The 17851-nt window shown below is 46.7% G+C and overlaps 1 protein-coding gene across 1 annotated transcript in view; it reads right to left on the bottom strand.

Annotated features, from left to right (window-relative positions):
- Positions 1–15256, bottom strand: part of snd1 (staphylococcal nuclease and tudor domain containing 1) — an 83742-nt gene extending 68486 nt beyond the window's left edge. The window contains exons 1-11 of the mRNA XM_086103445.1: positions 15027–15256; positions 13457–13606; positions 12923–13043; positions 12617–12698; positions 11619–11779; positions 10541–10632; positions 10026–10184; positions 9798–9904; positions 9545–9635; positions 5938–6042; positions 1008–1109 (exon numbers count right to left, since the gene is read on the bottom strand). Of these exons, the coding sequence (XP_085959571.1) occupies positions 1008–1109; positions 5938–6042; positions 9545–9635; positions 9798–9904; positions 10026–10184; positions 10541–10632; positions 11619–11779; positions 12617–12698; positions 12923–13043; positions 13457–13606; positions 15027–15101 (1245 nt within the window). The 5' untranslated portion in view covers positions 15102–15256. The remainder of the gene's footprint in view (positions 1–1007; positions 1110–5937; positions 6043–9544; positions 9636–9797; positions 9905–10025; positions 10185–10540; positions 10633–11618; positions 11780–12616; positions 12699–12922; positions 13044–13456; positions 13607–15026) is intronic.
- Positions 15257–17851: the final 2595 nt, after the last annotated feature.

Genomic DNA, 17851 nt, shown 5'->3' with positions numbered 1-17851 from the left:
GAGCTACGAGTACTTACGATTAACACAACTACCTGATTGCGACTTTCAGACTTGAGGGGGGGGGGGGGGGGGGCACTGCGAGTCACTGTTTGGAGTGAATGTGGGTTTTTTTTCTTTTACAAAAGGACAGCGACCGTCAAATTGGGGTGCGAGCACCCTTGAGGGGGAGCACGAGATTAAAAGTGTAATAGCAGTCCGGTACAAAGATTCCAAAACTAGCAGAACACGGTGGCGAGATAAAGAGTAAATAATCGGATGCTGCTGGAACGGAGCGGCGCACCGGCTATTTGAGAGTGGTAAAAAGTCTGGGAAAGTCGGTTGTAGGAAGTCATGCACGCACACAATTGAGTGGTAAATCCACGGCCGGGATTATCCAACTGTGGTGCGAAAGGCCTCTTGGGTGGCGTGCTTGCGGTTTCGAGTTGGAAGGGAGAGTAAAGCGTAACATTTTTGGACGAAGGGAATACGCGAGTCAGTTAAAACGGCTTTTCCGGTGGTTGGAGCGTCCTCCAGGGGGTGCGTGGGAGTCGAAGAGAAATAGTGGCAGTATAAAAATGACATTTAGAGGCCAAACCCACTGAAAGGGGGAATATTGATCAGTGGGACACAAAGACCGAAGGTAGACCAACAAAGAGGTGCGTTAGAAACCGGTGGGGTAGGCCTGCCGTGTCGTGTTGTTTGGGTGGGCGTGGCTTACAAGTTTTGGGGAAGGCTGTTCTCAGAAGTCACAAAAGGCACTCATGAGTCAACCAGAACACACTGTGGTGCAAGCTCCCCCACCCCGGAGGGTGCGTGGGTGTAAAACCACTTTGGCAACCCGGTATCAAAATGACATTTATAGCCCAAACTGGCTGAAATGGGGGGAAATTGATTGTGGGGGGACAAAGTGTAGCGACAACAACGGATAGGTTGTGGCACTCGATGGGGTGTGTTGAGATTTTGAATCGATTGTTCTGTGGCCGTGTACGTTACAAAAAAAAAAAAAAAGAGAGCTTTTCAAAAGTCACCTTTTTCCCGATGAGCTTCTTCCTGAGGAACTCGCGGGCTTCGAACATGTAGGGGATGTCGTAGAGCGGACGGAATCGCTTGTCTTTGTCCTTGTTCTTCTCCTGAATGGAGTAGGAGAGGTGGGGAGGGGGTCATGAATGAAGAGAATATGGAGAATAGTAAGTTCAGCTGCGCAAACGCTCGCTGCTGCTGCTGCACACAAAACCAACTCGCAACAAAACAGTCGCCCACACTCTGACACGAGCGCCACAAATAGAAGCCATTTGCATTTTGAAAAGGAGGCTGCGGAAGAAGACAAACGCATGCGTTGGCTGGCAGGTGTTATCGGAGAGGCGGGATTAAAAAAAAGAATAATTATAACAGTCATCATCATCAAATGACAATGATGCACTTGAAGAATAAAGACAGGCGCTCGGGAGGACATTAAAACGGCCGGTGGATAACTTCCTGTCTGCCCCCCACCCTCACCCCAAGAGAGACATCGGCATCGTCCAAATGAACACGCGAGCCTTTGGATAATTATTCCTTCCGTTTCATTCATCTGGGAACGGCATGTGCAACGATATGAAGATTTGAATAACTTGGCTTAATATGTCAATAAAAGAGCGAATTATGAGCTCCGCCAAGGAGACGCGGCTCTCGTCAGCGTCGGTTTTATTTGTTTGTAATTTCCTTTTCGACCGTTTGGGTTTTCATTTTGCTTTAATGTTGTGTTTATTTCGTACTTTTATTGCGGTTTAATAAAATCCCGCACATTAGAGATGAAATATTTATTTCGGAAATCGGGTCGAGGGCGTTTTAAACCTAATCCGACACAGGTCTGATGGTGAGAAACATTCAATACTGCCGTTCCATAAAATGTTTTATTTTCACTTTAATGGGCCTGGTTTTTACTTTTCTTTCATTATATATTGATAAAAATCCACGCAGACACACAATGACGACAACTACGATAAAGTGAGATTTTGGCGTTTATGCCTTGCTGGTGATGTTCTCTTCCATAATAACAGAGGGAAAATCTGAGTTTTGTATTCATTATTAACTCCATTTATGACCATTTCCTTGAACACGGTAATTCCTCCATCATCTGGAATCGTTTACAATTTGCAATGTGGATAATTCACTCGGTTTTTCTTGAAAAAGTGTCGTTTTGACCCGCTACATCCAGTCACTGGTGAGTTGACAGAAGGAGCTCTCCACTAAGCTGGCTCGGAACAAATCTGACTTGAAATAGAAATTTCTCTTTTTAGGGCAGTGCATTTTAATTACAGCCTTCTACAGATGATGATGATGATGGTGTGCATCCTTAGGGGGGCTTGGACAGCGAGAACGGCAAACAAGCGGCTCACATCAAGAGGGAAGTCAAAAAGATGGAGGGAAGGGTGGGGGGCAAAATTTTTTTGAAGAATCAGTTCTGGACTAATAAGCTGTTTCGCAGCAGAAAGGCAGGAGTGTCACCAAGGGCTGTAAATGTCAGCACTTTAAGCCAATTAGGTGCAGGGAGGCAGAGATGCGAGGGGCGTGGGGGTGGGGGGACAAAAGGTGGCACTTCTCCATCTTTTAGAAGGTTAATGGCGAGCGGCGCAAGAGGGTTGGAGGCGGCGGCAGCAGAAGACACGATTTGAGACGTGGTAGAATGAGGAGATTGCGTGGATAAAGACCACGCCATTCACGCAGCCTGCCTATTATGAGTTGAATGAATAATTATCGTCAACTTAAATAGCAAAAAGATGTTTTTTTTCCCAAAATAACACCCAAAATAAAAAATAAACACTTAAGTGACATCATCAACGATCCCCGGTCCCGCCACGATGAGCCAAATGCTGCTTCACCTACGACATTTTCCCCACCACTACTGTTTTATTTTTTTTAAAGTAACAATCCTTTCTGCCTTCGACAATGAGCCCACACAGGAGATAAAAGTGACAAGGGTGGCGTGGTGAAATTACCGTGACGGAGACCAAGTCTGAGCGCATCACCCGTAAACTGCGCTAAAGCCGCCCGGGGAAAAGAGAAGGGAGGCCGGCAGGGGAGCGCGGCGGCGGTGGCAGGGGCGGCGTCACGGCGCGTGTGTCTCAAAGCGTGACCCAGTAACAGCAGTTTGCTCTGGCTGTCCCGCAGGGGGAAGCTCTCGTTCTATTTGGGGTGAATTCCCTTCGTCCCAAATTAGCCGCCACTGCTCGGGAACGAACGGTCTTGGACCCCCGCGGAGAGGCGCCACGCGGGCTGGATGCTGCAGCTGTGATGTGTGCAAGCTTTCCGAACGTCAAAGGCGGAGGTGTGACTTGGGGGGGAAAGAGTGACGTTGGGAGGAGAACGTTTGAGCCATTTTGGGCCTTTCCGTTTGGATGCACTGAATGAAGGCGGGAGCTACACAAAAAGAAAATCATATAGAATAGAAATCCCTACAGAAAAACATTGGAATTGCATTTTTTTATCCTGCACTGATCTTAACATAATGTTCAATGCCAAATATTGGATTTCGTTTTAGATTTACCAACTAAAATGACTGTGTCTTGGTGAGGAGTTTCGAGCAGCAAAAATCCCGGACTGATAAGAATGGACGAACAATGCCGCTTACTCTCCGTAGCGAGAAGTGAAGCCAGTGGTGGCCATCTTGCGTTGCCACTCACCAAGGGCCCCTAACTTCCAACACATTGGCATCTCCGCAGCGTTTTGATGTTGTTTGTCGTCTCGAGTGCGGGATTGCTTACGTGTGGCGTACGCAGGAACCAACATTAGAATGAGAGTAGAAACTGCTGCAAAATGTACAAAGTCCAATACTGCAGCGTGCCATTTCAAAACGTAAGTGAAGTATCCATCCCATTAGCGTGCATGGCATTGTCAGCTAACGCTAACGGGCAGTGACAACAACAACAAAAATAAATAAATGTGCACCAGTGACTCAGGACTTGGGGAGCTCTGGACTGGGTCCTCTCTATACAATGATGCAGTACATCCTTAACCCTGCTTTCAAAAGCTCACGGGTACAAAAAGCGGCATGCAAGCGAATGGGCAACAGCTAACAATGAGTCGCTTGTGTGGCACTGATGTCCCTCTTCACTTTTTTTTTTCCTACTCTGCCGCTATGAGTAAACCAACCCAAAAAAATAAAGAGGGGGAAAAAAGACCAAAGCGGGAATGAGGGCAGGAAGTAAACCTTGCAACTGCTGAGGTGGAAACAAGTGTGCCATTGCGGTAATGGTGAGAGGAAACATGACAGGCGCAGCCATGTATTAGTCTCATAACAATTACTGTAATCATCGCAGGATGGAGAGGTGGAGGAGTGGGAGGGGGTGTGAGCATTTGGGGGAGCAGGGGGGGGGGGGGGGGGGTTAAAAAGGAAGCAAAAGACAAGGTCGGAGGGGCTGTCACACTTCATCAGTGCACCACTAGCATAGCGTTTGGCCTGACTAACCCTGCGAACGTGCGCACAAAACACACGAGCACGCTGGCACAATACTCAGAAGTTCACCAAATAAAAATGATCGAAAGCAGACCTCCACCAAGGCAAAATGCTGATAAATCAAAACGCCGGATGAGTTTGCGGGCTGTGAGCTGAGATGTGTGTTTCTCATCTGCAAGGTGGCGGTCATAACTGGAACGACGAAGCATGCCATGAACAAGAATCTATTTCTTGCAATCTATGGAAGAGCCTTTAATTGTTCTGCCTGTCACTCCACGTCGCTTTTTATTGTGCCAAGGTGGCACTCATTGAGAATAACTGGAGAAAGGGGCGTCTCAAGTTTCCGCCAACGCGGTGTCGGAACGTGTCGAGCTGAGAAACGCACCTGCTGCGACCTCTCGCTCGCCTCCGACCCGCGGGCGAGCGTCCGTCAAGGCTAACGGGCCATAAACGTGTTGACGTTTACAAGTACGCCACGCTTTCAGCTCGCGTCAAAGCTCGAAACGTTTGCGAGTCACAATCTGAAACGGAATCAACGATATACATGTAACGCGTTTCGATGAAATATCAGGAAAAAAGGCACGTCGCTGTCGGATTGCTTTGAGCCATCGAGTTCCTGCACTGGCTGCCAAGCCCAACCAAGTGGACGGCAGGCGGGCGGTCCTCGCTAACAAAGCTCAGCCTAAAGGATGCCAATGAACACCTATTTAAAAAGAAAAAGAAAAAAGTGTCGCCAACCATGAAAATGAGCGCCCTTGAGGAACATAAATTCAGAAATTTGCTCCTAAACCTTTTTGAACAAGGAAGAGCAAATGCCACCAGCGCTTTCGTGGGTCCGCAGTTTTAACTCAAGAGAAAATACTCGAGTTCCTTCAAGACTGTGGAATTTCCGGGTGGACTTTTGGAGGGTCCGCTGGAACTCAAGCAAGGGTATCATTGACATGGAGTGTGAAACTCTCATGAAAAAAAAAGGGGGTGGGGGGTGCTTGTTATATTCTTTATTATGAGAAGCAACCCGGTGATTCACTGAAAGGGCTCTTTCATTTGCAGACAGGAACTCCACAAATAAGTAAGCCCACACTACGGTTGTTATTGGCAAGAGACATTTCAATATATTTTTTTTTGCTGGCCTTTTTATTGACACATTGAATGTTTTTTCTTTTTCTTTTTTTTTTTAGCCAGAGCAGCCTGGATACGATGGAGAAGGTTGACATGGTAACCAAGCAGCGTGCGTATAATGTGCATGTGTGTGTGTGTCTGTAGTTTTAATCTTAAACTTTGACTCGCTCTCTGCAATGCTGCAAACACTGGGCGTGTGCCAGCAGCGCCTTGGGGGGGGTGCCACCGAGTGGTCACGAAGCGTTCCCACGGTCATTTGGACAACTTGTCCATATGCAGAGAACACTCACCATTCACCCTCTTACGATTTGTTGTTTTGTTTCTTTCTATGGCCTGGCAAAAATGTGAACCGGCATATTTTTTGACATTTAAAAAAAGAAATCAAGAAAATTGTTTCCCCGTACCTCGCCTTCAATCCTTGGGGGCCGGATGCTGGACAGGTGGATGGTCTTGTAGTCTCCCGAGTTCAACTTGACCATCATGGCGTCGGCGTTGACAACCTGCATCACCTAAATTTTTTTTTTTTTTTTAAACAGTACAGAATCAGGAAGAGTGTTAAATAAAGCACAGAGAGTGATTTAGGAAGCGACGGGGACATGGTCGGCGAGGTTTGAAGGACGCAGCGAGGATGCCGCGTGAGCCGGGGAGATTTAAAACGCAAACAAGCTGTCATAGATTGGCCGGGAGAGCGTTAACGTTGCTGTCGGGACCCCAAGCGGACGGCCATATTTCACAGGAAGATCGACAAGTTTAGCTCAGGACACCGATTGCTGATCTGATTGCGTCGCCAACTCAAATAATTAATTGGCTCGCCACTTTTGCGTTGCGGGAGAAAGCAGGAGACTCACAGCCTGAATGGAATTAGGGCAGGCAAATTGGTAAGTGTTCGGGTTTGAACAATAAAATACATGCTGATTTATATACCTCACACGCTTTGTTATGTGAAGCATGCTAATTGGACACTTTTGGGCCTTTGGGCAACATGCAAATGATGTTTTTATTCTGAAAAACTACACGTGTGTCATGGAGCACCTGCTGCATTCATATTCGGAATTCACAGGGATAATAATAGAAAATGGACAATACATCGAATATTTTAGAAACAACCACAGTGTAGCTCAGCCTCTGGCTTACAGATGTCGCGGCTGAGCAACATTGCTTGTTGACTGGTTTGAAAAGGAACGGGGGGAAAAAGAAACTAGCCCAGCACTTGGCTTCAAAGGCTAACTCCTCAACATGGCGTCCTGCTCAACTCGCGACTTAATTAAAATACAAATTGGCTCCATTGTTACATTTTGCGGGCAGGCGGGCGGGTCGACTACGCTGGTCAAAAATGCCATCTTACTACGAGTGTGCCGCATTAGCATAACGCACCGGCGCAGGGACCAAATAACTTTAGTCACACAAGTCTGCTGGGAAAAATTATGCAAATCTCCCGGGAAGAAAAGTAATCATTTAGAGTCATAAATATCAATGGAGCGCGGTGTAAAAGAAAAAAAAATGATAATAATAAATAATGATAGATTAATACATTCGGAATTTAGATTGGGTTAGCCCACAACGAAGAAGGAGGGGGCGCCCAAAATGGAGGAACCAACGATGTGACGCAAGCAGGTGGGTCGCCATTTATGAGACTGCGCGCACAGTTGGATGTTGTCAATCTTAAAAGGTCCACTGTCATTGTTACGCAGCGATTGAGATGGGAAACCTTCCAGAAATCTGAAAGGTGTTTGCTAACCGGTAAGCTTTGCTGGTTGAATCAGATTGCTCAGGTTCGCCGCGTGCTCATGAAATGTTACATTCTGTCAACGGTAGCCTCATTTTTCCTTCGAATCATCAAGCGCAACAGCCAGCGCCGAGCAGGAATTAGACCGGGCCCACTAGCCCATAATACATCACGTGCTTATCAGCGAGCCTACACAAGGTCACTGGGCGGCCCGGCGCACGTAAATAAGGCATTTAGCAGCTAATTAGAGAAGGGGGAGTGGGGGTGGGGATAGATCAACGCCCCAAATGGGGGGAGGAAAGATGGAGCATGGCACCACGTCATCTGAGATGACAAAGATGGGGGGGGGGGGGGGGGGGCGACTTGGTGTGACTCATGGCCTCAGTCGGTGGGGCTTCCAGAGGTGGCACTCTACTGCCACCTACTGCATGCCGCTGAGCAAGACATCTGCATTGGCCAAGCTCTGTCAGAGTATATCGGAGGTGATTTTAACAATCGGAATTTGCGCATCTCTGCCAGCGTTTCCATCAAAACGGCCCTGAAAGGTGACTCGTCCCCTCCAAAAAGTATACAAAGTTTACAATGCCTCGGATAAACAAACAAGCAGTGTGAGCTTTCTCACATCTCACAAATCTTATAGGGGGGAGGAAAATGAGGCAGGCGTAATCTCCCCCGCCATGAAAAGGGAGGAAAAAGCCTTTTACGCAAAACCATTTTCACTCTCACCTTGGATTTTTTTGGGTTTTTTTTTACTGGGGGGCAGGTAGGAATGTTGGGACATGGCCTATATTCAGTCCCAGATTGGGGGGGGGGACTGACTTGTGGGGATTGCACCTTCTCTGGCCCGCCACTCTCATCAGTCAGGTAATAGGAAGAGAAAGGCAGTGGGGACCGAAACAGACGGCTGGATGGTTAGATGGCCGTGCACCAGGGACAGATGGCACATATTAGAGAATCTTTTTTCCCATAACTTATGTTTTCTTTAAAAAAAAAAAAGGAAATTAATATAACTTTTTACCCCAAAACATATTCGCAACAGAAGTCATAAACATATATTTTAAAACTCATTATTATAATGAAAAAAATTAATAAAAAGGATTTTCTCTCACTCGGAATAGAATGCTCTGCATTTAACACTTAGGTGTTCCAAACCATGACGAGTTGAACACGGCGACCTTGGCTTGTTCCTTTTCCCCGCGCCAACTATGGCTTGGCACACCCCGGGCCCCTCTGTTTGGGAGATCTGAGAGACAATCTAAATGTTTCATTCCACCTCTCTTTGTGTGCATTCATTTAAGCGAGCTCCCTTGATCGCCAGCTTTTATATGAGCCTCGGGCAAGCCGTGAATTTAATCAGGATAGTTAAAAAAATAAAATAACGTCTTGGGGTAGACTTTGGGGATGTTTAATATTTTTCTACTCTGTTGCTTAAGGGAAAAAAATGAATCCAGCGAAGGCAGCAATACGGGCTGAGATGATGTGGAAATGTCTATGATGAGCTTACATTGACTGCGTTGTCCATCGGACTCCATTTTAGGTCATATGTATTGAAAAGTAGGCGGGAGTGTACTTTGCGTAGAGGACACTTTACTCTCCCCCTCCAAGGCCCTGGACAATAACATCCAAAGCTAATATGCGCCTGGCTTTTAGCAGCATGAGCCAGCAATTTTGGGTCCAATTGGACAGGGGGGGGGGGGCGCTTTCAAGGTGGTCGGCGGCTGTCAAGCTTTGTGTATGGCAAGAGTAGACAAAAACTTGTGTCAGGCGAGCGCAGTGGAGTCAGCTTTTATTCAGTTTTACCTTGGTGTCGGTTCTAAAAGGTAATCAAGGCTCTCATTTGAAACGGGAGCGGCATGAATCGAAATTTCGCGAATAAAGCAAATGCTGCAAATAGTTTTGAGATTAAATGAATTAGCGCTTCCCCTTCTTGACTTTGCAGGAGACTCCCGGCAACCCGTTTAAAGTACGGCTTATCGACAAAACACGAAAAAATAGTTTGCAGAGATCCATTTTTTTGTAAGCTTCACTTGTTCAAAATCGATAGCTGTAATGCTGAGTTGCAAAAGGAAGCCGAGTCCACAACCGGGGGGGTTTGCGTGCAGATTAATTTCCTCCCGTTAAACTGTCTAGTCAGCTCGTCAATCCCCCCTCCGCCTTTTTTTTTCAGCATGAGCACAGACAGCGAAATAAATTAGCCATTGAAAATGATTATAGGGAGGTCTTGGTGCGCAACCGTATAATGTAGCCGTGTAAGACACGCTAACCGTGTTTACTAAAGGCCTCACCTTGGCCACAAATTGTCTGTCCTTCTGGTCCAAATTGGCTGTGGGCGCCACGTAGTCCTTCCAGATGCGCACTTTACGCTCTTTAGCATATCTGAACACAAAAAAATAAATAAAATACAAGAGGACAGACATGATGAAATAAAAGGCCATAAGTAGTCATTTCTGCAGTGAACCTGACGCCTTGCTTGTTGGGGCACGAAAATAGACCGTGAGAATCTTTCACGGCGTGCCTTAAAAAGTGTGTTCTGAGTACCGTTCAGCAGCTCGGAGTTTCTCGGCACCCTGCGTGTAGACGGCCATGGACCAGTCCACGCAGCGGGCAAAGCCTTCCTTGAGCAACAGTTCGGTGATGTTGCCATTCTGGGAATGAGGGGAGAGAAGAATAAAAAGGGGGCAGAGGGGGGGAGCAGTGGAATCACTGTGAGTGGATGAGTATGTTGGCACAACCACCAGGCCGCGGCAAGCCGTTCCGCTTGCTTACCGGGTGCAAGATGGTTCCGAGGATGACCTGGTTGGGACAACTCTCCAGGATGATTTGCACGTCGCGCTGCAGCAGACGCGACTCTGTGAAGAATTTGGCCTCGGCGGCGAAAGGCTCGGGCGATTCGGCGCCGTCTGCTTCTCGCTTGAACGTGGGGCACTGCGGGAGGCAAAAAAAACAATCTTTTGTGCATCTGACTTCTGCCGCTCACGCGCTTTGGATGTCACCTTGTCGCGATAGCGGCCAGGCTGGCAAGTCACATCGTATCTTCAAGTGGCAGATGAGTCAGATTATCTCAAGTGGTCGCAGTTTAGCAAAAATTGAGATTGATGGCCAAATGTTGCCAAGCGGATATGGACACCATGGCGGAACAAATAGAGACAAACGAGCGCCAGAAGTGCGCAGTTGGGTCTTTTATTGCCTCTTTTTTTTTGGTTTTTATATATACTGTCGATGTCTTCGTATAACAGGAGGGGGGGGGGGGGGGTCAGTGAAGTGCATTGGCACAATGTTACCTTGACGCCAGACAGCATGACAGTGACCAAGTAGTAGTCCGGCAGCAGCAGGGCACGCACGACACTGCCGTCACGCACATGCTCGATGATGGCTGGCGGGGGTGGGGGGGACACAGCGGCAGGGTTACAAGTTATCTTGACAGATCATGTATTTTTTATGACAGCACTTGATAGGGGGGAGAAAATCTGAATTTAAAGTAAAACATAAATCGGATAGAGCAAAAATATGTGGAGGGCAAAAATATATGTTGATATATTTCAAAAGCTTCAAAAAATCAATACAAATAAGTAGCAAATAAACACTCTTAATTTTCAAATGGACGTTAACAATGACCAATTTGAATTTATATGGCGACCATTCTCAAAGTAGTAAGCAGGCTCCCTCTCACGGTACACAGAAGAACAACTTTATATTAAAAAATGATTATCTTTTTAAAAAATCTGAATCATTGAATAAATTAAAATTAAAAAAGGGCCGTCATGATTATTTATAAAAAAAATACACGATCAATACATTGATGTATAGGTAAAAAATAAACAGTAATTTGGGGTGAAAAAAAAATTCGCACTAGACGTTTAAACAAAGAAAGAGCAACGAGTCACGTGTGTGAGTCTCGCTAATATCATTACGCATAACTTAAAATGAACGCAACAATAAAACGATTTTATAAAACAGCGCCGCTAATAAGCGTGCTAAAATGTGCTCACTCTCATGTTTAATGAGGCCTTGTGTTTGCATGCATTAAAAAGCGAGCAGGATGAGAGTCACCTGTGTGAAAGTCAATTTGCTCTTAAATGGCACTTTAACGTCTGGAGCAGCATATTTGCAAAGACGGAAAAAAAAAAAAAAAAAAAAAAGAAATAGAAAAGCATTGAAGAGGCTCTTTTCTTGCTCATTAGACGGCCGCTTGCAGGCTCGTGAAATGAGCTGAGCGGCCGTTAACAGCACCGAGTGCCACATTTAACCTCTGAAGGTTGATCTGGCAGGCGCCATTACGACGACAACCCACCCCCCTCCCCTGCAGCCAATCGCCCGAGTCGTCGCACAACCTGAGAAAATGTCGCTGCCGCTGCATACCGTTGATGGGCTTCTGGTGCAGGGAGTCCACAAAGTTGCGCGGGTTCTCGATGGTGTACTTGAGGTCGCGGATGGTGTGGGCGCTGCTGCCTTCGCTCCACATGCCCTTCCTGGACGCTTTGGCGTGGTCCTCCAGCTCACACAGTCGGACCTGGTCCAGACTGGAAGAAGAATTTGTTTTCATTCGGTGTGCACTCACTTGTAAGACACTTTGGACACAAAACAGCTCGTGTCATTTGAGGAATAAAAACACACGCACAAAAAAAAAATTCGGAATTACTAATTTGTGTATTATTATTCTTGGGAGTTTCCTAGGAACTGTACCATTGAAAAAGGTTGGCTTGAACGTAACTAAACTGCATCATATTTGGAACCATTCCCGTCGCTAATCACCGTGGCCAAATTGAACCATTTACATGCACGGGTACACCAACGATCCAAAATGTCCACTTTGTCCGAAAATGGCAGTCAGCTTGTGAACACATGTTGGCCTCCACTGTCCAATGCCGTCACCGTTATCGTAATCATCCTGCCATAACCATCAGTGGACAAAGTCACACTGGACAATAGCAAATGGGGCCACTCAGGGGGAAACTAAGTAAGTGTTTAGTCCGAGGTCACGTGACTGATGGGGGGGTCTATGGTGGGGGGGAGCAATCTGCTTTGAAAAGTGCAGCTCTGCTGCCACCATGAGGACATTGCCGGCACTGTCCTCAGTCTCAACTTCGGGTTGTTTTTGTTTTGGTTTTTGTTTGGGGGGGGGGGGGGGTAGCATTTGTCATACAATGACTGCTTGGCTCTTTTTTTTTTTGTGGAGATGTCACAATCGTGCCCAACTCACTATAATTGCCTGCCAGCTAGCGCCGGGGCCAGAACGTGCAAATTACAAACCAGAGAAGCCGGTGCCGCCCGTGGTTATGCAACGCCCTGAAACGATCCGAGCACTTTAAGAAGCTTTAATAACAAACGCCGGTTTCAAACTAGGGGAAACGTCTTACTTGTTGCCCCTGACTCCTTCCCGCCGCACCGTGGCAAGGCCCTCGTTCACCAGCGACTCGGCTATGTTCTCGCCCGTAATGTCTGCGCAAGAAAGGAAAGAGATGGGAAAATGGAGAAACAAAAAAAGGATGTTTCATCAAGCGCAATGTGTTCAAGGTTAGGCCAAGATCAGCAAGTGTGAATCACGCTCATTTCTAGCCATGTATCGCAACCAGACCAATGGGCGTCCGTTTTATATCCACCACTATTTCGAGCAAACCGGCACAACTTGGATTTGCCGGTGGAAGCCCAGCTAGCGTGCTAACCTTTTCCCAGGTAGACCATTCCGTACTCGCGGCCCAATGGAGTCTTGATCTCGACGGTGAAGCACACCTCTTTGCCGATCAGCTTCTTGCGCAGGAACTCTCTGGCTTGAAAGGCCCACGCCTGCAACACCGAGCAAGACGAGAGAACATGAGACGACGCAGAAGCTAATGTGAAAGGCAACATTTTTTTCTGTTTCATTACACACGGCTTAACTTTTAGATGTATTATTAGAGTAGTTTTATTTGACAGTTGTGTTTCACTTTCCTATAGTTGCACCACACAGTGAGTGAGTTTGCTTTGTTCGACTTTTTTTATCCACAGATTAACTTCTTTTTAAAAGAAAGCTTTTAAATAGGCGGGCGGCAACTTCACTCTGATCCGTTTGGAACAACTGCTTTGAAGTGAGAACAAGTCGGAAGTCAACCGGTGTGGTTGACAGAAATTATGCAGCTCAAATTCCTCTCGCCGCGCCCCAAATCAGAGCGGCACCTCAACACTCATGGAAACAAACGCGCGCCCAGAAATCAACACACCTCGTCGGGGGTGTCCTTGGTGTCGGGCTGGCTCTGGGCGGCTCGTCGGGCCAGGGCTCCCGCTCGGATGTTGCTGAGGTTGATCTGGCGCTCCGGAGGTGGGCCGCCACGAGGCTGACCGCGCACGATGATGGCGCACCCCGACAGTACCTGGAGAAAAATACCAAAGCAATAAAAAACCATGAAAATGGGAAGAGAAGATGGATACGGAGGAGTACATTTCTGCCCATTGCCGTGGCAACAACCAGCCCGAGCTTTTGACAGCCACGGAAGGCGCTGATCTGTGCAAATAACTTATCTGGGGGGGGGGGGGGGGGGGTGTTGATCTAAGATGGTGGGAGATAACTGCTACATGAATCACTACATGTCTTGAGAGGGAAGAAATTTCATACACATACAGCACATTTGACAATAAAGTTGCATCCAATCCAATAAAAAAATAAAGTAATCGCACCAAATAAAATGCTGTCTTGTGCTGGGTTTCAGAGTTTTCACAGCCTCAAATGCAAAAAGTCAGAAGTATACTTCGATTTATAATCTCTATCATTTAGGTGGCCAATCTCAGCTATTTTAAATTAGTCGTTTTCTAGTCTTTGCTGTATGACAATATCAAATGTGTGTGATAGTATCACGCGAGTACAAGAGCTCTAACAAAAAAGGAAAGAAGAAATGTTGCAAACAATCACGAGAGCGGCATGGATGAAGGGGAAAACACGGCAAAAAATGTGACTGCTCCGAAGAACATGAACCGTCAACAAAATCCAGTCTTTGTTAAATCTCAGTCTGTTTATTTGTAGGCTGTTTCTAAATATGCAATTTGTCTTGAAAGTTGAGCAAGTGTGACATGATAACTTTACTAGGGGCTTCTCCAAATCTTTTTAACAGCAAAAATAAAAGAGAGTAAGTGCATGCTGGAGATGGGGAACTTGAAAACAGTAGCTACGTGTCAGTCTAGTGGATGGGGCCAGCTATGGGGGTTCGGAACACACGAACCAAGCAGTACTCCCCGACAAAAAAATGCACTTTAACCAATAGCCGACCACTAAAAATATATAACATGTAACCGGTTAGATTTTTAACAACTAACAAGCAAACGTGGACAACTCTGCCAGACTACTCCAAAGTTCAAAGTTCACCCCGAGTCGTTCCAATCTCCACGCTGCAGGCAGAAGCCCCCTTACTCGCCCCCCAGGTAGCCGCCAGTTAGCTGGGAAAGCTCACATCTGTTGCGGTTGGGGCGACGAGCACGCGACGAGAATAATTCGCTTTCCGCTTTGAAAACCCCACGCAGGGGCGTCCGAAGTTGCCTGTCACTCGCCACGTCGCGCGTTCGCAAGTTGAGAATCACTTCACGCCTGCTCCAAACGTCATTTGGCAGCAGCTCGTTAGCAGTGAGCTAACGTTAGCTGCCGCCTCCAGCGCACTTCTGATAACACACACCGACAGCACCGACGTTGAATACACTTTGAATTCGCTGACGGCGCGGTTGAATCCTAAATGTATTTCCACAGTATCCGAGTCGCGGAAGCTAGCTGGCTAGCTAGCGCCCACACATGAGGGGGGCTCTTACCATCTTAACTATCCCTCGCTGGAGCCCAGCGGAGGGCGCGGAGACCGCCTGAGCAGGAGCCGAAACAGATGCCATGTCCAGCGGTTTAGAGGTTTGCGTGTCGCCGTAAGACAGAGAGGGGTAGACGGGAAAAGGAAGCTGGGACACCGGAGGAGTGACTGCTCTCCAGAAAGCCAAGAGAAAAAAAGGCTTGCGCGTTGGTCAACACACACGTCGTACCGGAAGAAGACCGTGTCATTCACGCATACACGTCACTTAGCTAACCAAGCTACTTCCGGTCTGGAATGCATAGGGGTGAACGGGGAAGCATCCGGGCGTCGCAAGGAAAACGCACGAAGTACTTCCGGGTCAGTGCGTGAGACACGTCAGCATTGATGGAAGCGATGTTCAATTTCGTATTACTTATTGTATTTTACAAACATTATTTTCACATTTCTCTTTTAAATACATTATTATTCCCGATGTTTTATTTTACCTTTAAGAATTGTTTTTTTTTTTACTATGTGTGACGTCAGGAGTGTGGTTTCCTGACTGAGAGCTTAAAAACAGATTTGCTTCGTTCATGTAGTCAAAAAATAAATAATGTATGGTATGAAATAGTTTGTAATAATTATAAATTGGCGCTATTCCAACAATTTATTTTTCGTCATTTACATGACATTAAATTACAACTCTTTTCTTCTATACATATTGGAGCGCTGGTCGCTAGTGACACCTTGTGGTAACTCCTACTAACTACATTTGTAAAACAACACTGTTTTTGTTCATTTTGTCTGTCCAAACCTTTGCCCTTAGATATTTTTCACACTTGTACAGCCCCTTCGCCCCCAGCAAATTTTATGTAAGAACTCAGAACATACATAACAGCCATGGGGTGACAAAGTAAAAAATAAACTTAACATTACAAAAATATATAAAATGCACACAAAGGTTTGTGTGCGTCTAAATTTGTCTATTGTTCAATAGTTATAATACATTGCTTGACATCATTTTCAAACACACATGCGTACAGCAACAAAAAAAATGGTTTCTGATTAATGTAGGGCGGCACGGTGAGCATGTCCGCCTCGCTGCAGGGTTCGATTCTGGCTTATGCCTTCTTCCTGTGTGGAATTTGCCTATTCTCCCGTGTGGGCTTTCTCCGGTTCCGCCGGTTTTCTCCCACATTCCACGAACATGTATAGCAGGTTAAGGGAGCACTCGAACTTGTCCCTCGGTGTCATTGTGAACGCGAATGGTTATTCCTCTATACATGTCCTACGATTGGCTGACAACAAGTTCAGGGTGTCCCCCGCTCACTGCCCGAAGACAGCTGGGATAGGCTCCAGCATGCCCACGACCCTCGTGAAGATAAACGGACAGTCGCCATAGTTAAAATCACATTCTTAATTCAAATATAAATCATGCAAAAGCATGAGAGCACTATGAGTTCTGATATGAACTTTTGATGTGACTTTTGTGCAAGTTACACACCCGTAAAAACAAATCCTACTATAGTAATTGCTTTGTTTGGACATTTTTCACGTTTGTTTCGGTTATGACACATCAATGGCAAAAAGTCTTGGAAACAACTTGGCGAATGAGTTCAATAAATGGCATTTTTGAACATTCACGGAGACGGAAAATGACGTTTTAGGCCACTTCGGAGTAAAATACTGAAACAAAACGAGCATAACATTTCTTGAAATTCGGCAATTCATATTTTGCGCTCAATATAAAAGCTCATCATAGATTGATATGAACACTGCATGACGTAAGGCGTGTTTGTATGGCAGATATGTGTTCATTTTTCACGTAAAAAGGACGCTGTAACAAGGAACGCGCTTTCTTTTTACGCACAGTCCTCCTTCGGTGGCGCGCATCGGCGAGCTTTTCCTCGCCTTTTACGCGGGCGATTGGGACTCCTTTCCCGTCGCTTCCGTGACACAATCGACGTGGATTTACGTGCTGAACGCCCCATACAACCACGCTGCACGCGTCATTCGAACCTCTTCCATTTTGGGGGGGCCGGCGAGCACAGTGGAGCCCCTCAAAGTCGATCAATCCCGAGCCTGGTTGAAATTTACGCACAGGCGAGGGGCAGCTTTCCAAGTCAAACAGCGGCGCGTTCGTGGGATTCTGCGGGCGCACACGCTACGCAATAAAAGTTAATAAATCAACGACAGCCTGCAATCAAAGAAATGGCTGACCCGATTGGAGGTGCGCTGGTTGGCAAGGAGATCCAAACTGGCTCGAATTCATTCCACGCACACACACGGAGGGAGTATGTGTCTGTGTGTGTGTCCACTCACAGGTGGTTAATGTATAATTTGCGCCATATGGCTCTTTTTAAGAATCATCGAGCACTTCCATCTGTGTGGACCCAACTAATGATATTCAATTAGTCACCAAACAAGACAAGACCTCCCAAAGTCTCGTCACCACCGCGCCACGCGTGTTTTTTTTTTCTCCCCCGCCGCACAGACCGCGACGCGCATGCATGGACTAATATTTGCTCGTCAAATATTTCCCTTGGGGACGTTTACAGCACATTTTATCTAGCGGGCAGTGTAAGGAACATCTGTGAGGGTGATTTTGGGCCCCCCGCAAGCGAGGTGCCCTCGCGCGTTGGCCCTCCTCCGTCCCGATTTGTTGACGTTCGCAGGGGAAATGTAATAAAGGCACTCCGGGATGGATTTACGAGTGGATCAAAAGCACTTTACCATATGGCACTCGTCCTTGGGGGCACATTTCCAAATGTTTGCTTTATGGATATCCTGCTCCTGGCTGCTGCTTCATCATCTTCACACACTTGAACGCAGCACGTGGGAAAAGGATGCGAAGGG

Source organism: Hippocampus guttulatus, chromosome 22 (genome assembly GCF_054856545.1).
Source record: "Hippocampus guttulatus isolate MCC_2025c chromosome 22, RoL_Hgut_1.0, whole genome shotgun sequence".
Taxonomy (NCBI): domain Eukaryota; kingdom Metazoa; phylum Chordata; class Actinopteri; order Syngnathiformes; family Syngnathidae; genus Hippocampus; species Hippocampus guttulatus.
The sequence above is the reverse complement of the archived record's forward strand: the minus strand, read 5'-3'. Positions and strand labels throughout refer to the sequence as shown.